Here is a 20,457-nt window from a genome sequence, read left to right on the forward strand (position 1 = left end):
GCTGATGGAGCGACGAAGAGGATGCTGATGGAGCGACGAAGAGGATGCTGACGGAGAGACGGAAGCATGCTGATGGAGAACAAGATGAAAACAAGATGAGGTATAAAAATTTTTTTATTTGTTTCACTGACTTGTAGCTTAGTGACTTCAGTCTTTTTTCAGGTTTATGTGTTTGTTTTTATTGTGTCGCTAATTTGTTCTTTGGCTATCTTTTAGATTTTTAAGAAATCTTGGATTTTGAGAGAGCATATATACTCTGTTGAATTGGCGATTTTACTAAGTCAGAGAGTTCCCTCGCTCTCTGACTTAGAAAACGAATTTTGTGGTAAAGTATTTCAAAGTAGGCTCCTGCCACCTATTTTGGAATAATGTTGTACAAATTTCTATTAAGTAATGATTTTAGAATAATAATGTTGTTTGAAAAGCATTTATGCCGTGATGAATAAATAACATCCATCGGTAGTTTTGAAACGACTGTCAGCTTAAAATATGCATATGTATTTAAATTAAACATGGTCACCATGCCAGCAAGTGTCAGCGTTTGATAAATGTTTTTCGAAATACGCTTTTCAATGCAATATGGAAATTTGTCATCATAACGTGCACAAAATCGCTGTTTCGTAATAATATATACGCAATTTTAACAAATATTTAATGATGTTTGGGGCTGTTTTCATTCAACCGTAGCTATAGTGTGTTTTCTTTTGACGTCATATAAGCCATGTTGGGAGAGTACATGAGAGTGTCGAAGCTCAGCAAAGCATAAAATTAGCAGAAATTCTTTTCACTGTATGGAATTTTGCCCCAACATGGTAACTGATGAAAACAATTTAGAGGAAGAAATCATTAAGGTGTAAAATGATTTTCATCAGCTGGCAATCCATTTGGGACTTTTCACAGTATTTTAATTCACGAAAATTTACATAAAACGTACAAAATGACATACCTCGCAACAAGTATAAAACATGTGAAAATTGATCATCAAATTTACTGGCATTTCCCAGTATAGTAGCGGCATCTTCTTTCATGTTTAGAGATTATTTTACACCTCAATGTTTTCTACTCATGTCCTTAGACCCAAAAAAATTTACATCTGTAATGTAATGTATGATAAACTTAAGAATAAATTTAAGAGAAAGGAACTTCAAACGACTTCAAGTAATATGTAAGTTTTAGCAAGTAAAAATGTTCGTACAATAAATGATAAAACAATCTCCAAACATTGTTTAAGATTTTAGACATTAAGCTGGCTTGAAGACCACTGTTTTTGCAAAAATTCGGCAATTTCGAAGTGATGTATTTCGCCCGTACCTTCAATGGCGGCGCTCATGCAGGCTTCAAAGATGGCGTCCAAGTTAGCCTTCCAGTTGTTGTAGAGTTCACTGGGTTTAAATAAGGTCGAGATCATAGATATAGTAGGACTAGATTGCTAACGAGCCGCCATATTGCGTGACATCCATGATAAATCCAAGATGGCGTGGGAACCGGGCAAAAAACATGGAGTCACTATAGGGCAATTGATTTTTCAAATTTACTTTCTCATTGTTTTCTAAACTCATCCGATGAAGTTTTATTGAAACAAATCTTTATTTCAAGTGTTTTGAAACCATATTGACAATTATAATTGAAATAGTTAGTGAAAAAATATCGCTTTCGAAATATTGTGTGTAAATTGTCGTTTGGTTGTTTCAAGTCGTTTGTCCAATTAAGAGAAACAGATTTTTTCAGCTTTAACTCCTATACTGATTTGTTACGCATCGGAAAAATGTCATATTGACAATTTACAGGAAAGATTGGGAATCAATGAATATTTTGACAAAAAGCGACTTATTCGAGAAAGCACTCTAATTGCAATTTCGTAATTGATATATGTGAGATATGTGAGATTCAAAACATCGGTTTGAAAAAGGCCATCCGACTTGAATGAATGAAAAAGAGGAGTATGACATACATAACACTGCAGCACTATTATCTACTGACAAGATCTTAGTGAAGCTATTAAAGTTAGTAAACTTTAACTGGAAGGAAACTTCTACTCATCTCAAGTAATTTTATCCAGGAGCATTGGCTATACTGATGAGATCTTACAGACAAGTGGTTCAACGAAAGAGAAGAACTTATGTTCAGGAAGCTTGTTATATATTAACAGTGGCTATTTCAAAATCTGACACATAATTACATTCAAACACATAACCCAAGATACTGTTACAATACTATTTTTGAGAGAGTTATAAGGCTCTGTATAAAGCATTTTTTTACCAAAGCTAAGGTGTTCATTAAATTTATATATTATCTTATGAAATATTTGATATGGATGTCATCGGTGGCATATCCAGAATGAATGTTTTACACTTGCTATGTAAATTTTACTGCATCATTGCTCATTTCATTAGGAAATTCATTGTTTTTACAGTGAGTGAACACAGCAAGATTGAGATAGCATAAGCAAATAAAAATGCTGGCTATGACTGAGATTATTACAAGATATAGCTGTGAATAAAATATATGTGACTTTTATGCTATCATACTTAGTTATAATATATGTTTTATTATGCTATAGCTACAACACCATCTATGATACCAGTTGTTTCCAATGGCAATGCAATTTTATAATCATTAAATGTTTAAATTGGTCAGATAGATAGTTCACTATACCACGACGAAAATTGCATGTAATTTACAAACTTTGGCGTCACGTTCATTTGCTATAATAAAATTTACAATAAATATTTTATTATTGATTGAACTATGGACGAATAAGAAAATTCATATCTAGAAATGACATGAATGAAAGGCAAAAGTAAATAAAAATGTGACTATTTTTGACCAATGACATTAGGATGTTGATAGTGGTTACAATGGATGATAGTGGATAATTATAGACATGCTTTCAAAATGGCGTATGCTGAACAATTTTATTTTCAGTCAACTTGGAGCACACTTAATCATTTTATGGCAAGAATAGGTAAATGTTGGCTGAACTGTATAAAATAAGGCGTTCAAGGATGCAATTCGGAAGCGTAAAAAAAGACTTGAGGCATATGCAAGAGAACTATCTTCACGTAGCAGACTGACATTTGTGGTGAATTCACTGAATTGCTCTGGAAGCTAACATAGGTTGTTATTCTGGCTATGTGAAACCAATCTATCTGCATGAGTTCTATCATGATTTTAAACAGCAAATCGATGCGTTGCGTATGAGTTGTATCGACCAGCTTACTACACAGTCAACACTTCACCAATTTGGAATTTGAAACATTTTGGTGATAAGAATTTTATACCGACGTATCCCTGCGATAAAAGACTCACAAGAAAAACTGTTTTGTTCAGAGTAAGGTAAAAATATTTTACTCTCTGATTGCCTAAATATTCTTTGAGTATTTAAAACTGGCTCATATAAGACCATACATGTATGTAGTTAATGGGATCTACATTTTAGCTAGCGTGTGCAATATTTTTATAAGTAAAACGATGCACGGTAGTGAGGTAACTTAGTGATTAAATGTACTTGAAAGCCGAGGGAGATTTTGTAGTAAAAGTCACAAGACTTGTAGCACCGAGGGACTTTAGCTAACCTGCCAGGGCTTTCAAGTGCATTTGATTGCCAAATGTTTTAGTCAGTGCTTCACACACTGTTTATAAATTTGGATCTGCAGCTATTATTACCTAAGTGAAGATCTATTGATTGTCATGCTTTATTTTATCTCCATGTTTTTTATATTTTCACCATCATAAGTTGAACATTTGAGTTACCTTGCATGAGTCGCTTTTACTTAAAATATGTTCTTTAACAATTTTGGTTCATCATTGTTTTGTTTTCTTGTAATTGATTTTATTTAGTATTTGTTAATATTGCAACTAAAATATTAACTCGTTTCAGTCTCCGCTTGCTGAAATCAAGATGGCTTCTAACCTTGAACATTTCAAACATTACAACTCAATGGTTGAAACCATTGAACTTTAATCAAGTTACATTTGTTTCATCGTGTGCAATTCCTCTTTATGGATATCAAAGATATAGACAGTTATTCAAGAATGAAATAAAATATAGAATGTTTTCATTTGTTGATTTGACATACAGATTGGTTTGTTTACCTCCCAAAAAAGGGAGGAAATTTGTTCACAGCGAACATAAATGCAGTCTTTACAATGTTTTTTAGCTGTCTTGTCATAAATATCGAAAATGTTTAATGATTGATAATATTTTTAATTGTTTAACTAAATGAGTTTGTTTTATGCTTCATTAGAAACTGATGGAAGCTTTGAATAATTTTGGTCAAAACGGCAGATAAATCCTGGGATGGGGATGAAGCTTTCTATGTTTACAGATGTATACCATTGTGAATTTATAATTTCATTGCTATCACAATTTATAGATTAATATAAAAATTTTGATGCTATGAGATGGTCTCATCAATGTGCAACAATTGAACTGGATTTCCAACTTCCTGAGAGATTCAACCTCACGCTAGGTAAGTTTTGCCAGTAAGCTTTTCGTTGAATAACCTCACTACGGTCTTGATACTTAATTTATTTAACCAACAGTGACATGATTATTTGTTTCTATAGAAACCTATTGTTATATATTTATATGCTTATATATACTATATACTTATATGCAGCCTGCTACATTGCTGAACACTGAAAGTCCCACCTGCATTCAAACTCGCCATCAAACAAACCCACCCGCATATAAGTATAGTTACATTTAATATTGCAATGTTAACAGATAATTGCAATATAATAGTTAATAGTCCATGCATGTATCCCTGTGCATCCATCCCCCATGTAATATCATTGATAATGGCTCACAAACATATGTAAGCCTGTATTATAGTCAGAGGATTACGGCACAGTTTAAGTTTCCATGAAATTGTAGATCTTTACAAATTGTAACAATTTAGTAATTTATCAATATTCTATTACTCTATTGACAGTGGTGAAGGAGATATAAAATTACATCCTGTTATTATTCATCGAGCTATTGTAGGTTCAGTTGAAAAATGATTGCTATTCTTGCTGAAAGCTTTGGTGGAAAATGGTGAGTGTTTTCTTGGCTCATGCCAGAGCTTAAAGCAAATGAAATGTCCTTAAAATGTTAAATTAAAATGATACAAAGTTTCTTAATTGTTTGGAAATTTTTATCATTTTACTCTACTTTACTTTATTTCAAAATTTTGACGCACTGCATTTTCTGTTATTTTCTAGGATTTTATGGCTTTCTCCCCATCAAGTTGTAGTAATTCCTGTCAGTAGTAAATATGATGATTATGCCGAACCGGTAAATTTAATTTGGTAAGCCTTAGATCGAACTTGCACAGGCTAATGCAAACTCAGCTATGGACAAATTGTTGCTATTTTATGAATTGGAATTTTTTGTCCTTTTTTATTGACATTTTGGTCATGTTTAGATTCAAAAGAAGTTCCATGCAGCTGGTTATCGTGTTGATACAGACTTGGATCACGGATCAACACTAAATAAGAAAGTTCGCAATGCACAACTTTCACAGTACAACTTCATTCTTGGTATGAATAAGTCTTTTAAATTATTTTTATTTACTGTACAAATAAATAGAAATTAAAATGGTTTGGAACCACTGTTGGTGTTCAGAGTTTACTGACGTTTCCACAACATTAGTCAGGTTCGCCGTATTTGTTCTCTAGACGTCATGACAGAGAGGAAAATATGTGGATGTTTTAGTTTGTGTGGTATACTTATTAATTGTTCGCTTGTAAGCCGTTTATAAGGTGCTGATATTTGTATTCTGTTCAATGATTTTGTTTTGAGTTTGTTAACCTACTTTCTAACGTAAGTCGTTGTCTATAGTCAGTGCTGTTTGTAATGTTGTGCATTGTGATGCTCACTTGTCAGTACTCGTTGTTCTTGGTAGTCAGTTGATGTGCGAGTTGTAAAATGTAAGGTATTATCGTTTGCTGTTGTTGGATTGTTTGTTGTTTGTGTTTTGTTTGTTTGTTTTGTGTTCATTGTCTTTTAAGTGTTGTCTATTTTAAAAGCAAAATAGATGTTCATTTTATTACTAAATGCGATTGGTTAAATGGTTTTATGTTGTTTTTAAACAGTTGTTGGTGAAAAGAGACGGTCTCAGACACGGTCAACGTCAGAACACGTGACAACAAAGTACTCGGTGAAAAATCGGTCATGGCCGTGATCGAACGCTTGCGAGATTTAGTCAGCTCACGAAGTCTGACAAGCGAAGATTTTGAAGTAAAACAACATTTTATGGTAAAGATAAAATGAATTTACTCACAAAAATAAATTTGAATGTAAATCCCATGATGCGTCGCAATTATAGAAAAATAGGTACGCGTACATGCCACTGGTCACTGGCAAACTGGCGGCATTGGTCACTAATACTTTATCAGTGGTGGTAATATTGATTTTATCGTGGTGGTAAATTCTTCCATTGGTAATTTATGGCGATAACCATCAGCAACTTTTCAACTTTTACCATCAAGTTTTCACTCAAACGAGATCGCTTCTCTTCATATTTTGGCTTGTTTTTTGAGCTAGTAGGAGGCTGTGTGCGTTGATACAAGAAAAACTTTGTTGTGCAGAGGAAGGTAAAGATATTTTACTCGCAGAATTACTATATATTTATCAACAAAGTAGTTCATACTACAGCGATGAAAAATATAAAGCGTCGTATTTAACGCAAACCTTGGTTAAACCAGGGTTAGTTGACACATGTGCACTTGTATAATATGTCCAAATGGACATGTTTTGTGGAATTCCCTTCATTTGGTAAAATATTATCGCAGTGGGCCAAGATCGTCCCTCGTTTTGACAGTCATTTGCTATTCGTACTGGAGCTCTAGAATTTTACTGTTTTTAGTGGTAAATGTGACCAATTCCTCATTCGTTTTCTTGTTATTGTGTGATGCTTAACATAGCAAAACAAAGAGTAGCTATATAAATGTAATTTTCCTGCCACACTTACAAACATTTCATATGTCAGCTGCAAGACCCGTAACAGACTGTGACAAATTTTTTGTTTGGTGAAAAAAAATTAACATATCTTGTCGAGTCTCCATTTGTGAATATCCATTTGAGAAATGCTTGCAAGAATATGGGCTACAAGATTACAAGAATAGAATGCGGATTTGAAACGAAAGATTAGAATGCACATTGAACTCCAAAAACAATAGGAAGTAGGCTTTATAATGTGACTACAATTGACTACAGTTCATACATTGGTTCAATGGTTAGGGTATGGATTAGGTCAGGGTTAGATTATGGTTAGTGTAAGTGTTAAGGTTAGGGTTAGAATTGTTTAAAAGTTTCTTATAAACGTAGAAGTAGTCAAACTCATCAACACTTTGTTATGCCCCTCGTAATATCCGTGACAATGTTAAAGATGTTTTTATTTCTCTTCATAACTTTGTGTCTGCATATTTTCTACATAAACAAACTGCTTTAATATTTATGACAGATATTATAATTCGTAGATCGAGGTAGAAGAACTGCTTGAAAATGAAACTTCCAACATTGAAACAAAATCAAGCATGGCAGAAGAGAAACAACGACGCCAGGTTGAAGATAGCTTGATGAAATTGAACGTAGTTGAAGCACCTAGCATACGCTCGAGAGTTTTGGATGAGGACTCGCCAACCACTGAAAACATGAATGAGTCCAAGCATGTTTACGACGATAAAGGCTCTTGCGAGGTAGGCTGTTGCGACATATCGAATTATCGATAAATATCGGGGGTTTTTTAAATATCGGTTTATCGATATTGGTTTTTTCGGTATATCGATATATCGATGTACCGAAAATATCGAAAAATATGAAAATATTCGTTGTTACGATATATATAGTTATTATACATAGTTTTAATTGTGTTTTGTTGGTTTTAATAGCTTTATAGCGGTTTTAAATGGTTCTGTATACAATGTATTAGACAGACAATCTTGACCCAATCACACGTGCGGGTAATTGTCGGCTAAGGTTCAATTTGATCTATTTATGAATCATTGCGAACAACACTACAAAAACCCCAAAATATCCGAAAATATATCGTCATATCTATATTTTTTCGAAGCGGGATTTATCGAGCACAAAAGCGACGACACTTATCAATGGTGAAGGATTGTCCCTGTATGAAATATCTAAGTTATAAGATTCGGCTATGAAATGCACACTAAACGGCAAAATATGACGGAAAGTGGGTTTAGGAGGAAGGTATGCGAAATATGTTCTATCGTATGCCAGCAAAACAATGTAAATTTCTTGAAACAACGAAAATATAAAAATTCAATCTCTGCCACGAATATTTGTTAATTTGTGCAAAATTGCCATTTGACCATAGCTGGTGTATGGTAATTTCCTCAGTAAATATTAAACTCATGTAAATTTTTTCTCCCATGACCACCCCTAAAGTGAACTTTCGAAACACCATAAACACTACAGAATTGTTTGAAGATTGTTTTGGTGTCTGCTTATGAGAGGTTGTAAATAAGTTAATAGTAAGAGTATTGGCAGGGACCTAATAGCAGTGTCTGCTTTGGAGGTGTCCGTTAGTAGTAAAGTTCTGACTGATTTTGCTTATAGTTTCGTCTATAAAGTTTCTATAGGGTAACTAGTTTTATAAATGAGAACAAGTAGTTGCGTTCTGTTTTTTGGCTTCTTCTGTGCTGCAGTGAGTGTTAATTCTGTTGAAAAGTGTTCGAATGTTGCTTATTTTGTGTTGTGTGGAATGATTACGGTTGAAATCAAGTATTTGGTCTGTAAGGGTATTTATGCCGTATACTTGTTTGTTTAGTCTTGTTGTGTTTTTTTTGTCTTTAGTGAAGGTTATCTTCTTTGTAGTATTTTTATGGTGTGTAGCATTTGTCCAGTTTTATTTTTGACTATGGCAAAGATATCGTCTTTATATCTATTCCATAGTCTGTCTGTTTCATCTGTGCTGTTGGTGACTGATTGTGTTTCGAGGTTTTGCACGACAGCTTTTGCGAGGAAGGTGTATAGTGGTGACCCCATTGATTCGCTGAAAGTTGTCTATAGTATGAGTTTTAGAAGAAGAATTCAGTGGAGAGGCAAAGGTTGAGTAAGTCTAGGATTTTATTTGTCTAGTTGTGTTGTTTGGCTATGTCTAATGGTATGGATGTGAAGAGTGATGTCACATTGTAATTAGATATCATGATTTTGTCTGGTCAATAGTTCATATGTATGTGATCCTGGAATTAAGAACAAGAATTGGAATGTACGACCTTTAAGAAAGTTTTTGAAAACATGGGAAAATACAATTCACCAATCAAGTGAGTTCAATAAGTGGGATAAACGCATGAACAATCTTTGAGATTTAGGTGCGTGAAATATAAGTTTTGGAATTTAAGTGCTTTAACTATAGTCTTTGGATGTTAGGTGCATGAACTATAGTCTTTGGGAGCTCTTTCATGAACTATAGTCCTTCGGAGTAAGGTGCATGAACTATAGTCTTTGGTAATTAGATACATTAACTATTTTCTTTGGTGTTAGTTGCATGAACTAAACTCTTTGGGAAATAGACGCATGATCTTATAGTCTTTGCGAGTTACGTGCATAGTGTGAACTATTGTATATCGTTCCGTTTTGAGCATGAAGAAGAATTTTTGGGAGTTTAGTCTTTGAAGTTGGGTGTGGAAAGATATTCTTTGAAAGTTAAGTTTGTGAACTATAGTCTTTGGGAGTTAGGTACATGAACTATATTGTTAAGATGCACGAACAATATACATATATATAGATTTTATAGCCTTTAGGTGCATGAACTAAAGTCTTTGTGAAATAGACACATTAGCTATAGTCTTTGGGAGTTAGGTGCATGGAAAATTTAACTGTCTTTTCAGCATATGAAGTTACCCCACGATGACACACACACACTATGATCAAACGAAACATTTTTCTTGCGAGCGCTTTATTAGCGATTAGAACCGATGGAACTCGATTACCATTTCATTTATTTCAACGGTGTCATGAGATCGTTTAAGTCGCATGAACTATAGTATTATAGAAATAGACGCATGAACAGTCATTGCGAGTTAGCAAAATTACTTTGTGCTCAGCAGTTCGAAGTAGGTGGCAAACTACTTTGAAACAACTTCACAATTTGCTAAAATTCTAATTCAAATTATATAGCGGGGACAATCTAATTTCATAGAAAACCAATTGTAACTGAGCACGAATCTAATTAAACGACGACCTTCCAATTATGAAAAGTAAATATACATGCGCGAAAGCGGAACGTATTCATAACGCTTCTTCTTGTTTATAGACCAATGTTTCCAGTTTGGTAAGAACTGATCTTAGTGACTCCTTAGTGACTCCTAGTGACTCCTCAGTACAACATTACGTAATTTTTATTTCAGTTGACATATTCGTCGTGTTTTAAAGGCAACTTTTCAAACGAAGTTTGTGGAGTTGGGTCATCCTCCAGTTGGATGTTGCTCTCTAACTGTACCTAATTTATTTGGTCATTCACAGGTACACGTGACTTGTTTATATTAAACGGAGGCCTGGGCACTAGGTCATATTTTGCCATGTTATGTATTTGAGTTGTATCCACGCCTATTGATCACTTTATATAAACATTAAAATGTTTTCTTTTCTTGAACCTGAGAGGATGTGTTATGTTCTGAGGTGTTAAAATTAACTGTGAGATTGAAAAGTAATTAAAACTACGAATAGCTTTATCTAAGTTCCCCAAAATGCTTTACTCCCTATCCCTACCCCCGCCTTAAAAAGTGTATCGTGAAACATAATTGTTGTTTTTATAAAAGAACCGAGATGCTTTAAAAAAAATTCATTTTGTCTTACGGTGAATTTCCTTTAAATCAGGCAATGTCTGTTATTCTATGCAACACGAAACTCGACTGCGACATGGCAAAGGAACGCGGAATTGTCGCAGAAATTTTATCTTTCAAACATTTCGAGGAGGAGCTCAATTCACTTTTGGCGAGATCTTCACTAGTTTCTAGACAGGTTTGTGTGTCTATTTTTACGAGGGAGAGAGATTGGGCACTATTGGAAAGGAGAGGAAGGGGGTGGGCGGAGCTTAGCAACTAGAGAGAGGACACGGGACCTTTGAAAATGCAATAGATTTCTATTGTTATTCATGGACGTTCACGTCGAAGATGATGAAAACATTTACAGTTTCGAACTTTGAAAAAATCCCATGTCAGCAAATAGTAAAGCAGCATATTTAATATTGTAGTGCCTTCGAGAAACAGACGTTGATGGTCAACGGTAATATACAAGAACTTGAGGATAAAATCACGAGGAACGCGATTTGTTTCAAAAGTACATCAGCAACATGGCATCGTAAGAAGATGGTGGACGAGCTTACAGGAATGGCTTACCATCCAGGTATACTTGCGATCGGACTTATAGCGCGTGCAAATATTTGTTGTACATATAGGATATTGTGTCCCCCAATGATCCGTTTGTAACCTTTACGCAGCGGAATTTGTAGCGTTGTTGGTGTAAATCATTCGTAACTTGAGTTGAATAACAAAACATATTCGTTCATTTAACCACGATTTTAAAATCTTTACTTTGTTTGAGGAAAAATTGCGTTTTGAATCAAGTTCCAAAACATAGCAAAAAAACTTTTGCTGGAAAATTTCGAACACTCGTTCTGTATCGTTCAAGTCATTGAGACTTCAGTGTTTACTGCTGGCGTAACGGACTTCTTAGTCGCGATAACCTTATTTTCTTGCGCATTTGTTGAAAATTGATGCAGTTGTTTAAAAATAAGTGTCATTAATTAACATGTTGTCACGTGACATCAAGTAGATGTTTGCGCAGATGCTTTGTACGCTTAACACTTTGGTGGAAATGGTTTTTATCAAACTGAATAACATACACAGAAAGAAAATGCATCGAACATTTCATAAACAAGAATCAACTTAATGTTTCAACTACATTTTTGATTTGCGTTGTAAAAAAGTCATCACTGCTTGCGCGCATTCCTCCGAGAGCCATTTTTGAGCAAGCACTTCGCATTCTTTATTATTCACATCGTGAAGTTTCTCCAGCTCAACTGAGCAACATAATTTCTTGGACAATGAGAGCGACTGCAATGGAGAGAAGCATTGTATGGTTAAATGAAACGAAGCAATAACGGTAAAGTCCAGATTTGTGCTACCTTCGGCGGCAACGCAGCCATGTATTTCATTCTGTTGTTAATTTCTTTTCAATTTCGGCTTGAGGAATAACTTCTGTTACCAAACCGTAGTTACAAGCTTCGACCGCAGTCAGTTTCTTTTCCAACGAGTAACATCTCATTCGCCTGAGTGCAAATTAATAAGAAATGTGTGACAATCATACCTTACCTTTTAACTGCATTAAGATAACAATACCTTGTTAAAAATTGAGTTAACTAAGCAAAAAGAACAGGGCTCAAAATAACGGCCAGGCAACGGACAATGATTTTCAAAAATACCTATGTATCGGTAACATTTTCAGTTTTCCCATAATAATTTATTATTCGGCTTTCCTTTCAATATGTTTTTGCAATATTGAGCGTCAATTTTTTACATACGTAAAAACCATGCTTTCTCTAGTAAGTATATGCTGGCTAGGGGCTTGTTGCATTGAAGGTTACGATTCCGTTCTCGTAAAGTGTGTTGTTGTTAGCTTTGGGTAATGAATGAGGATTTCAATGTTATAATGAGACCGTGCGTAGTGATGTCGGAAGCGCTTAGTTAAAAATGTTGACTTTGACCAAGCCAAAATGAAATTGACCTTCACGAAAACACTATAATTAATGCATTCCAACACATTTTCCACTTAAAAACAACTTTAGAAAAATGAGGATTCCAACCCCTGAAAATGAATTTTATAATAATTCCATAATTTCACCAAAAGACTATAATTAATGTATTTGAACACATTTTCCACATCAAAAAGAACTTTGACAAAATAATCGAGTCCACCCCCCCTGAAAATGAATTTTATAATATTTCCATACTTTCACCAAAAGACTATAATTCATGCATTTGAACACATTTTCCACAACAAAAAGAACTTTTATAGAAATAGGGATTCCACCCCCCCTGAAAATGAATTTAATCTTTGTTCCATTATTTTACCAAAATAAATGAAATAATAAATAAATGAATTTATAATATTTCCATAATTTCACCAAAAGACTATAATTCATGCATTTGAACACATTTTCCACATCAAAAGAACTTTGATAAAAATAACGAGCCCACCCCCTGAAAAATGAATTTTATAATATTTCCATACTTTCACCAAAAGACTATAATTCATGCATTTGAACACATTTTCCACATCCAAAGAACTTTAGAAAAAATCGAGTCACCCCCTTAAAAAGAATTTTATCATATTTCCATATTTTCATCAAACGACTATAATTAATGCATTGATGCATATAACGACTATAAAAATGTTCAGGTTTAAATAAGGTCGAGATAGTTCACTATACCACGACGAAAAATTGCATGTAATTTACAAACTCTTGGCGTCACGTTCATTTGCTATAATAAAATTTACAATAAATATTTTTTTATTATTGATTGAACTATGGACGAATAAGAAAATTCATATCTAGAAATGACATGAATGAAAGGCAAAAGTAAATAAAAAATGTGACTATTTTTGACCAATGACATTAGGATGTTGATAGTGGTTACAATGGATGATAGTGGATAATTATAGACATGCTTTCAAAATGGCGTATGCTGAACAATTTTATTTTCAGTCAACTTGGAGCACACTTAATCATTTTATGGCAAGAATAGGTAAATGTTGGCTGAACTGTATAAAATAAGGCGTTCAAGGATGCAATTCGGAAGCGTAAAAAAAGACTTGAGGCATATGCAAGAGAACTATCTTCACGTAGCAGACTGACATTTGTGGTGAATTCACTGAATTGCTCTGGAAGCTAACAGTTATTGGTTGTTATTCTGGCTATGTGAAACCAATCTATCTGCATGAGTTCTATCATGATTTTAAACAGCAAATCGATGCGTTGCGTATGAGTTGTATCGACCAGCTTACTACACAGTCAACACTTCACCAATTTGGAATTTGAAACATTTTGGTGATAAGAATTTTATACCGACGTATCCCTGCGATAAAAGACTCACAAGAAAACTGTTTTGTTCAGAGTAAGGTAAAATATTTTACTCTCTGATTGCCTAAATATTCTTTGAGTATTTAAAACTGGCTCATATAAGACCATACATGTATGTAGTTAATGGGATCTACATTTTAGCTAGCGTGTGCAATATTTTTATAAGTAAAACGATGCACGGTAGTGAGGTAACTTAGTGATTAAATGTACTTAAAAGCCGAGGGAGATTTTGTAGTAAAGTCACAAGACTTGTAGCACCGAGGACTTTAGCTAACCTGCCAGGGCTTTCAAGTGCATTTGATTGCCAAAATGTTTTAGTCAGTGCTTCACACACTGTTTATAAATTTGATCTGCAGCTATTATTACCTAAGTGAAGATCTATTGATTGTCATGCTTTATTTTATCTCCATGTTTTTATATTTTCACCATCATAAGTTGAACATTTGAGTTACTTGCATGAGTCGCTTTTACTTAAAATATGTTCTTTAACAATTTTGGTTCATCATTGTTTTTGTTTTCTTGTAATTGATTTTATTTAGTATTTGTTAATATTGCAACTAAAATATTAACTCGTTTCAGTCTCCCCTTGCTGAAATCAAGATGGCTTCTAACCTTGAACATTTCAAACATTACAACTCAATGGTTGAAACCAATGAACTATTTAATCAAGTTACATTTGTTTCATCGTGTGCAATTCCTCTTTATGGATATCAAAGATATAGACAGTTATTCAAGAATGAAATAAAATATAGAATGTTTTCATTTGTTGATTTGACATACAGATTGGTTTGTTTACCTCCCAAAATAGGGAGGAAATTTGTTCACAGCAAACATAAATGCAGTGTTTACAAAGTTTTTTAGCTGTCTGTTCATAAATATCGAAAATGTTTAATGATTGATAATATTTTTAATTGTTTAACTAAATGAGTTTGTTTTATGCTTCATTAGAAACTGATGGAAGCTTTGAATAATTTTGGTCAAAAACGGCAGATAAATCCTGGGATGGGGATGAAGCTTTTATGTTTACAGATGTATACCATTGTGAATTTATAATTTCATTGCTATCACAATTTATAGATTAATATAAAAATTTTGATGCTATGAGATGGTCTCATCAATGTGCAACAATTGAACTGGATTTCCAACTTCCTGAGAGATTCAACCTCACGCTAGGTAAGTTTTGCCAGTAAGCTGTTGAATAACCTCACTCACGGTCTTGATACTTAATTTATTTAAGCAACAGTGACATGATTATTTGTTTCTATAGAAACCTATTGTTATATATTTATATGCTTATATATACTATATACTTATATGCAGCCTGCTACATTGCTGAACACTGAAAGTCCCACCTGCATTCAAACTCTACTTCTGCAAACAAACCCACCCTCATATAAGTATATAGTTACATTTAATATTGCAATGTTAACAGATAATTGCAATATAATAGTTAATAGTCCATGCATGTATCCCTGTGCATCCATCCCCCATGTAAATATCATTGATAATGGCTCAAACATATGTGCCTGTGTATTATAGTCAGAGGATTACGCACAGTTTAAGTTTCCATGAAATTGTAGATCTTTACAAATTGTAACAATTTAGTAATTTATCAATATTCTATTACTCTATTGACAGTGGTGAAGGAGATATAAAATTACATCCTGTTATTATTCATCGAAGCTATTGTAGGTTCAGTTGAAAAATGATTACTATTCTTGCTGAAAGCTTTGGTGGAAAATGGTGAGTGTTTTCTTGGCTCATGCCAGCTTAAAGCAAATGAAATGTCCTTAAAATGTTAAATTAAAATGATACAAAGTTTCTTAATTGTTTGGAAATTTTTATCATTTTACTCTACTTTACTTTATTTCAAAATTTTGACGCACTGCATTTTCTGTTATTTCTAGGATTTTATGGCTTTCCCATCAAGTTGTAGTAGTTCCTGTCAGTAGTAAATATGATGATTTGCCGAACCGGTAAAGTTAATTTGGTAAGCCTTAGATCGAACTTGCACAGGCTAATGCAAACTCAGCTATGGACAAATTGTTGCTATTTTATGAATTGGAATTTTTTTGTCCTTTTTTTTTTATTGACATTTTGGTCATGTTTAGATTCAAAAGAAGTTCCATGCAGCTGGTTATCGTGTTGATACAGACTTGGATCACGGATCAACACTAAATAAGAAAGTTCGCAATGCACAACTTTCACAGTACAACTTCATTCTTGGTATGAATAAGTCTTTTTAAATTATTTTTTATTTACTGTACAAATAAATAGAAATTAAAATGGTTTGGAACCACTGTTGGTGTTCAGAGTTTACTGACGTTTCCACAACATTAGTCAGGTTCGCCGTATTTGTTCTCTAGACGTCATGACAGAGAGGAAAACATGTGGATGTTTTAGTGTGTGTGGTATACTTATTAATTGTTCGCTTGTAAGCCGTTTATAAGGTGCTGATATTTGTATTCTGTGCAATGATGAATTCTCGACTTGTTATTTCCTAATAACTCAAATATATTTATTTTTAAATTTCTTAGCTTATTAAATGTTATCTTTGTAGAAACTATTATAACAAAGTACATAATCCCTTTTTTCCGTGAAGTCAATGGATGCGTTCGTTCATGATGAAAGAGTCATATTGTATATGGAGGCTCTCGTTCATCACGAGAGAGTTATGAGAAAAATACGTTGTAAAAGGTAATAAGTAAAAAACGTATAAACATGCTTAGTGTTTGTTTAATTTATAGTTCAAAAAGGCAGAAGTTATTTGAACCTTTGAAGTATCCTTGGACGTTCTAGTTTTTTTATGAGAAGAATTCTTGTAAAGAAAAAGATAGTTTTTTATTTCTCTCTACAACTTTATATCTGCATATTGCATGTCATATCCAATCTTTCCTTTGATTTGACGGGAAATGGTTTTTATTCACTTTTACATCTTCTGCCTTTATAATTAGTCGATCTGTATTTCTAAATTAATATTTACAAATGCCCCAAGAGAATCTTTTTATTTTATTGGCTCTCTTCTGCAAATACAATACCATGTCCAACTATTCCATTGCACGAATTTTGTAATTTGATCACGTTTTTTTGATACTTGTGTTTACCATGGGAAAGATGGATTGCTTAAATGTACGTAGTTGTTTAGACTAGTTGGATCCATAGTTATTGTTATCCTGTAATATATACTCTTGTGAAACACCAATGAGCATACGTAGTGTGTCTTCTATACCCTCTATTCTTGTTCTCCACTTCATCATCTATCCATATTTGCTCTTTTTTAGTTCTCAGCTCAACACAACCCTTGTCTGAAGTTCCTAAAACCTTTATCTACCCAAGAAAGATCTCTGGTGGTAACATGTTAGGTATTGCTAGTGGTTGGTCGTCGTCATTGAGCCTTGTGACACCAGTTCAGTAGACGTTAAATGTCCTGAAGACGTTGAAGAGGTTGCTAGTAAAGCGTCGACTAAACCAGAAGTTAGTTTTCATGGTAAGCTAACGGATTACGCAAACGTTGTTAGGAAGAAGCTCACGTCAAATGGTTATGGTCTCGTTGCATCATCTTCTGAGAAGGTTTCATGTTTATCCTGTATCTTTCACCAATGTTACACATACTTAGATTTTTTATGTTTTTTGAAATTGTCGTTTTTATGACTATTATTTTAGATCATAGACATTGAAGAATTTTGTGGTAGTACAGGTATATTCAACATTTTTTTGTTGAAAAATTCTCTAGTTTAATTTCTTTGAAATTTCTCATCTTAATTTTCATCTTTACTTTAGAATCCTTTCGATACGAGAAATCGTCGGGATTTAAGGTACTTTATACGATATATTGAATTTAAGTTTTATAGCGTTAATAACTCTCATCTGTCCATCGTATCTTTGCTATAATTCTATGGATAAATTATGTTTTTATATATAACAGGTTATTGATGATCCTACTTCACCTGAAGGTGTTCAGCAAGAACGACGTATGAAGTTACTGTCGTTAATTAACAATATAGTCCTTGATAAAGGGTTGGATGGTCAAAATTATAAATGTCATGGTTGTTCCAGACCAATTGAAATGAGTATGATCAATGAATTCTCGACTTGTTATTTCCTAATAACTCAAATATATTTACTTTCAAATTTCTTAGCTTATTAAATGTTATCTTTGTAGAAACTATTATAACAAAGTACATCATCCCTTTTTTCCGTGAAGCCCATGGATGCGTTCGTTCATGATGAAAGAGTCATATTGTATAAGGAGGCTCTCGTTCATCACGAGAGAGTTATGAGAAAAATACGTTGTAAAAGGTAATAAGTAAAAAACGTATAAACATGCTTAGTGTTTGTTTAATTTATAGTTCAAAAAGGCAGAAGTTATTTGAACCTTTGAAGTATCCTTGGACGTTCTAGTTTTTTTATGAGAAGAATTCTTGTAAAGAAAAAGATAGTTTTTTATTTCTCTCTACAACTTTATATCTGCATATTGCATGTCATATCCAATCTTTCCTTTGATTTGACGGGAAATGGTTTTTATTCACTTTTACATCTTCTGCCTTTATAATTAGTCGATCTGTATTTCTAAATTAATATTTACAAATGCCCCAAGAGAATCTTTTTATTTTATTGGCTCTCTTCTGCAAATACAATACCATGTCCAACTATTCCATTGCACGAATTTTGTAATTTGATCACGTTTTTTTGATACTTGTGTTTACCATGGGAAAGATGGATTGCTTAAATGTACGTAGTTGTTTAGACTAGTTGGATCCATAGTTATTGTTATCCTGTAATATATACTCTTGTGAAACACCAATGAGCATACGTAGTGTGTCTTCTATACCCTCTATTCTTGTTCTCCACTTCATCATCTATCCATATTTGCTCTTTTTTAGTTCTCAGCTCAACACAACCCTTGTCTGAAGTTCCTAAAACCTTTATCTACCCAAGAAAGATCTCTGGTGGTAACATGTTAGGTATTGCTAGTGGTTGGTCGTCGTCATTGAGCCTTGTGACACCAGTTCAGTAGACGTTAAATGTCCTGAAGACGTTGAAGAGGTTGCTAGTAAAGCGTCGACTAAACCAGAAGTTAGTTTTCATGGTGCTAACGGATTACGCAAACGTTGTTAGGAAGAAGCTCACAAATGGTTATGGTCTCGTTGCATCATCTTCTGAGAAGGTTTCATGTTTATCCTGTATCTTTCACCAATGTTACACATACTTAGATTTTTTATGTTTTTTGAAATTGTCGTTTTTATGACTATTATTTTAGATCATAGACATTGAAGAATTTTGTGGTAGTACAGGTATATTCAACATTTTTTTGTTGAAAAATTCTCTAGTTTAATTTCTTTGAAATTTCTCATCTTAATTTTCATCTTTACTTTAGAATCCTTTCGATACGAGAAATCGTCGGGATTTAAGGTACTTTATACGATATATTGAATTTAAGTTTTATAGCGTTAATAACTCTCATCTGTCCATCGTATCTTTGCTATAATTCTATGGATAAATTATGTTTTTATATATAACAGGTTATTGATGATCCTACTTCACCTGAAGGTGTTCAGCAAGAACGACGTATGAAGTTACTGTCGTTAATTAACAATATAGTCCTTGATAAAGGGTTGGATGGTCAAAATTATAAATGTCATGGTTGTTCCAGACCAATTGAAATGAGTATGATCAATGAATTCTCGACTTGTTATTTCCTAATAACTCAAATATATTTACTTTCAAATTTCTTAGCTTATTAAATGTTATCTTTGTAGAAACTATTATAACAAAGTACATCATCCCTTTTTCCGTGAAGCCCATGGATGTCTGTTCATGATGAAAGAGTCATATTGTATAAGGAGGCTCTCGCTCATCACGAGAGAGTTATGAGAAAAATACGTTGTAAAAGGTAATAAGTAAAAAAGTATAAACATGCTTAGTCTTTGTTTAATTTATAGTTCAAAAAGGCAGAAGTTATTTGAACCTTGAAGTATCCTTGGACGTTCTAGTTTATAATTTATTTTGATTGAAGGATGATTTTGAGATTCTGACTAATATTATAACATCTTATTTTTGTCCATGTCCATTTACCAACTATTCTATTCATTCACTGGACTTTTGATACTTGTGTTTCATTTCATGGTGATAAATTTCAGTTGTTTAACTAGTTGATCCAGTTATTTATGCCATATATTTTGAAGACATTTATTTGTCTACTCCTCATCATGTATCCATATTTGCTCTTTTGTGTTCTCAGCTCAACACAAATCTTGTCTGAAGTTCCTAAAACGTTTATATACCCAAGAAAGATCTCTGGTGGTAACATGTTAGGTATTGCTAGTGGTTGGTCGTCGTCATTGAGCCTGTGACACCAGTT

General features: G+C 33.5%; 1 protein-coding gene and 2 long non-coding RNA genes across 3 annotated transcripts; 2 read left to right on the forward strand and 1 right to left on the reverse strand.

Moving 5' to 3' along the window:
• The first annotated feature begins 4,396 nt into the window (after positions 1–4,396).
• LOC124455053 lies at positions 4,397–6,217 on the forward strand. The gene is made up of 4 exons (XR_006951682.1): positions 4,397–4,472; positions 5,209–5,295; positions 5,412–5,526; positions 6,082–6,217. It is a non-coding gene; the product is annotated as an uncharacterized LOC124455053 (long non-coding RNA).
• Positions 6,218–6,758: 541 nt separating this feature from the next.
• On the forward strand, positions 6,759–11,526 carry LOC124458373. Its single transcript, XM_047008404.1, has 5 exons — positions 6,759–6,856; positions 7,468–7,686; positions 10,388–10,477; positions 10,832–10,975; positions 11,208–11,526. The coding sequence occupies exons 2-5, from the start codon at positions 7,525–7,527 to the stop codon at positions 11,241–11,243; spliced, it is 432 nt and encodes a 143-aa protein (XP_046864360.1). The 5' UTR covers positions 6,759–6,856; positions 7,468–7,524; the 3' UTR covers positions 11,244–11,526.
• Positions 11,527–11,820: 294 nt separating this feature from the next.
• On the reverse strand, positions 11,821–12,322 carry LOC124458383. The gene is made up of 2 exons (XR_006953147.1): positions 12,141–12,322; positions 11,821–12,069 (listed from the first exon to the last, which is right to left on the reverse strand). It is a non-coding gene; the product is annotated as an uncharacterized LOC124458383 (long non-coding RNA).
• Positions 12,323–20,457: the final 8,135 nt, after the last annotated feature.

This window comes from Xenia sp. Carnegie-2017, unplaced genomic scaffold (assembly GCF_021976095.1).
Source record: "Xenia sp. Carnegie-2017 unplaced genomic scaffold, XeniaSp_v1 HiC_scaffold_13, whole genome shotgun sequence".
Lineage (NCBI taxonomy): Eukaryota > Metazoa > Cnidaria > Anthozoa > Malacalcyonacea > Xeniidae > Xenia > Xenia sp. Carnegie-2017.

What these genes read in the sequence shown, in the direction of transcription:
- LOC124458373 (XM_047008404.1), top strand. Translation starts at nt 7,525, where the DNA reads ATGGCAGAAGAGAAACAACGACGCCAGGTTGAAGATAGCTTGATGAAA. An exon ending in ATTTATTTGGTCATTCACAG is followed by an intron (nt 10,478 to 10,831) that starts GTACACGTGACT and finishes CCTTTAAATCAG; the next exon opens with GCAATGTCTGTTATTCTATG. An exon ending in CTTCACTAGTTTCTAGACAG is followed by an intron (nt 10,976 to 11,207) that starts GTTTGTGTGTCT and finishes TTAATATTGTAG; the next exon opens with TGCCTTCGAGAAACAGACGT.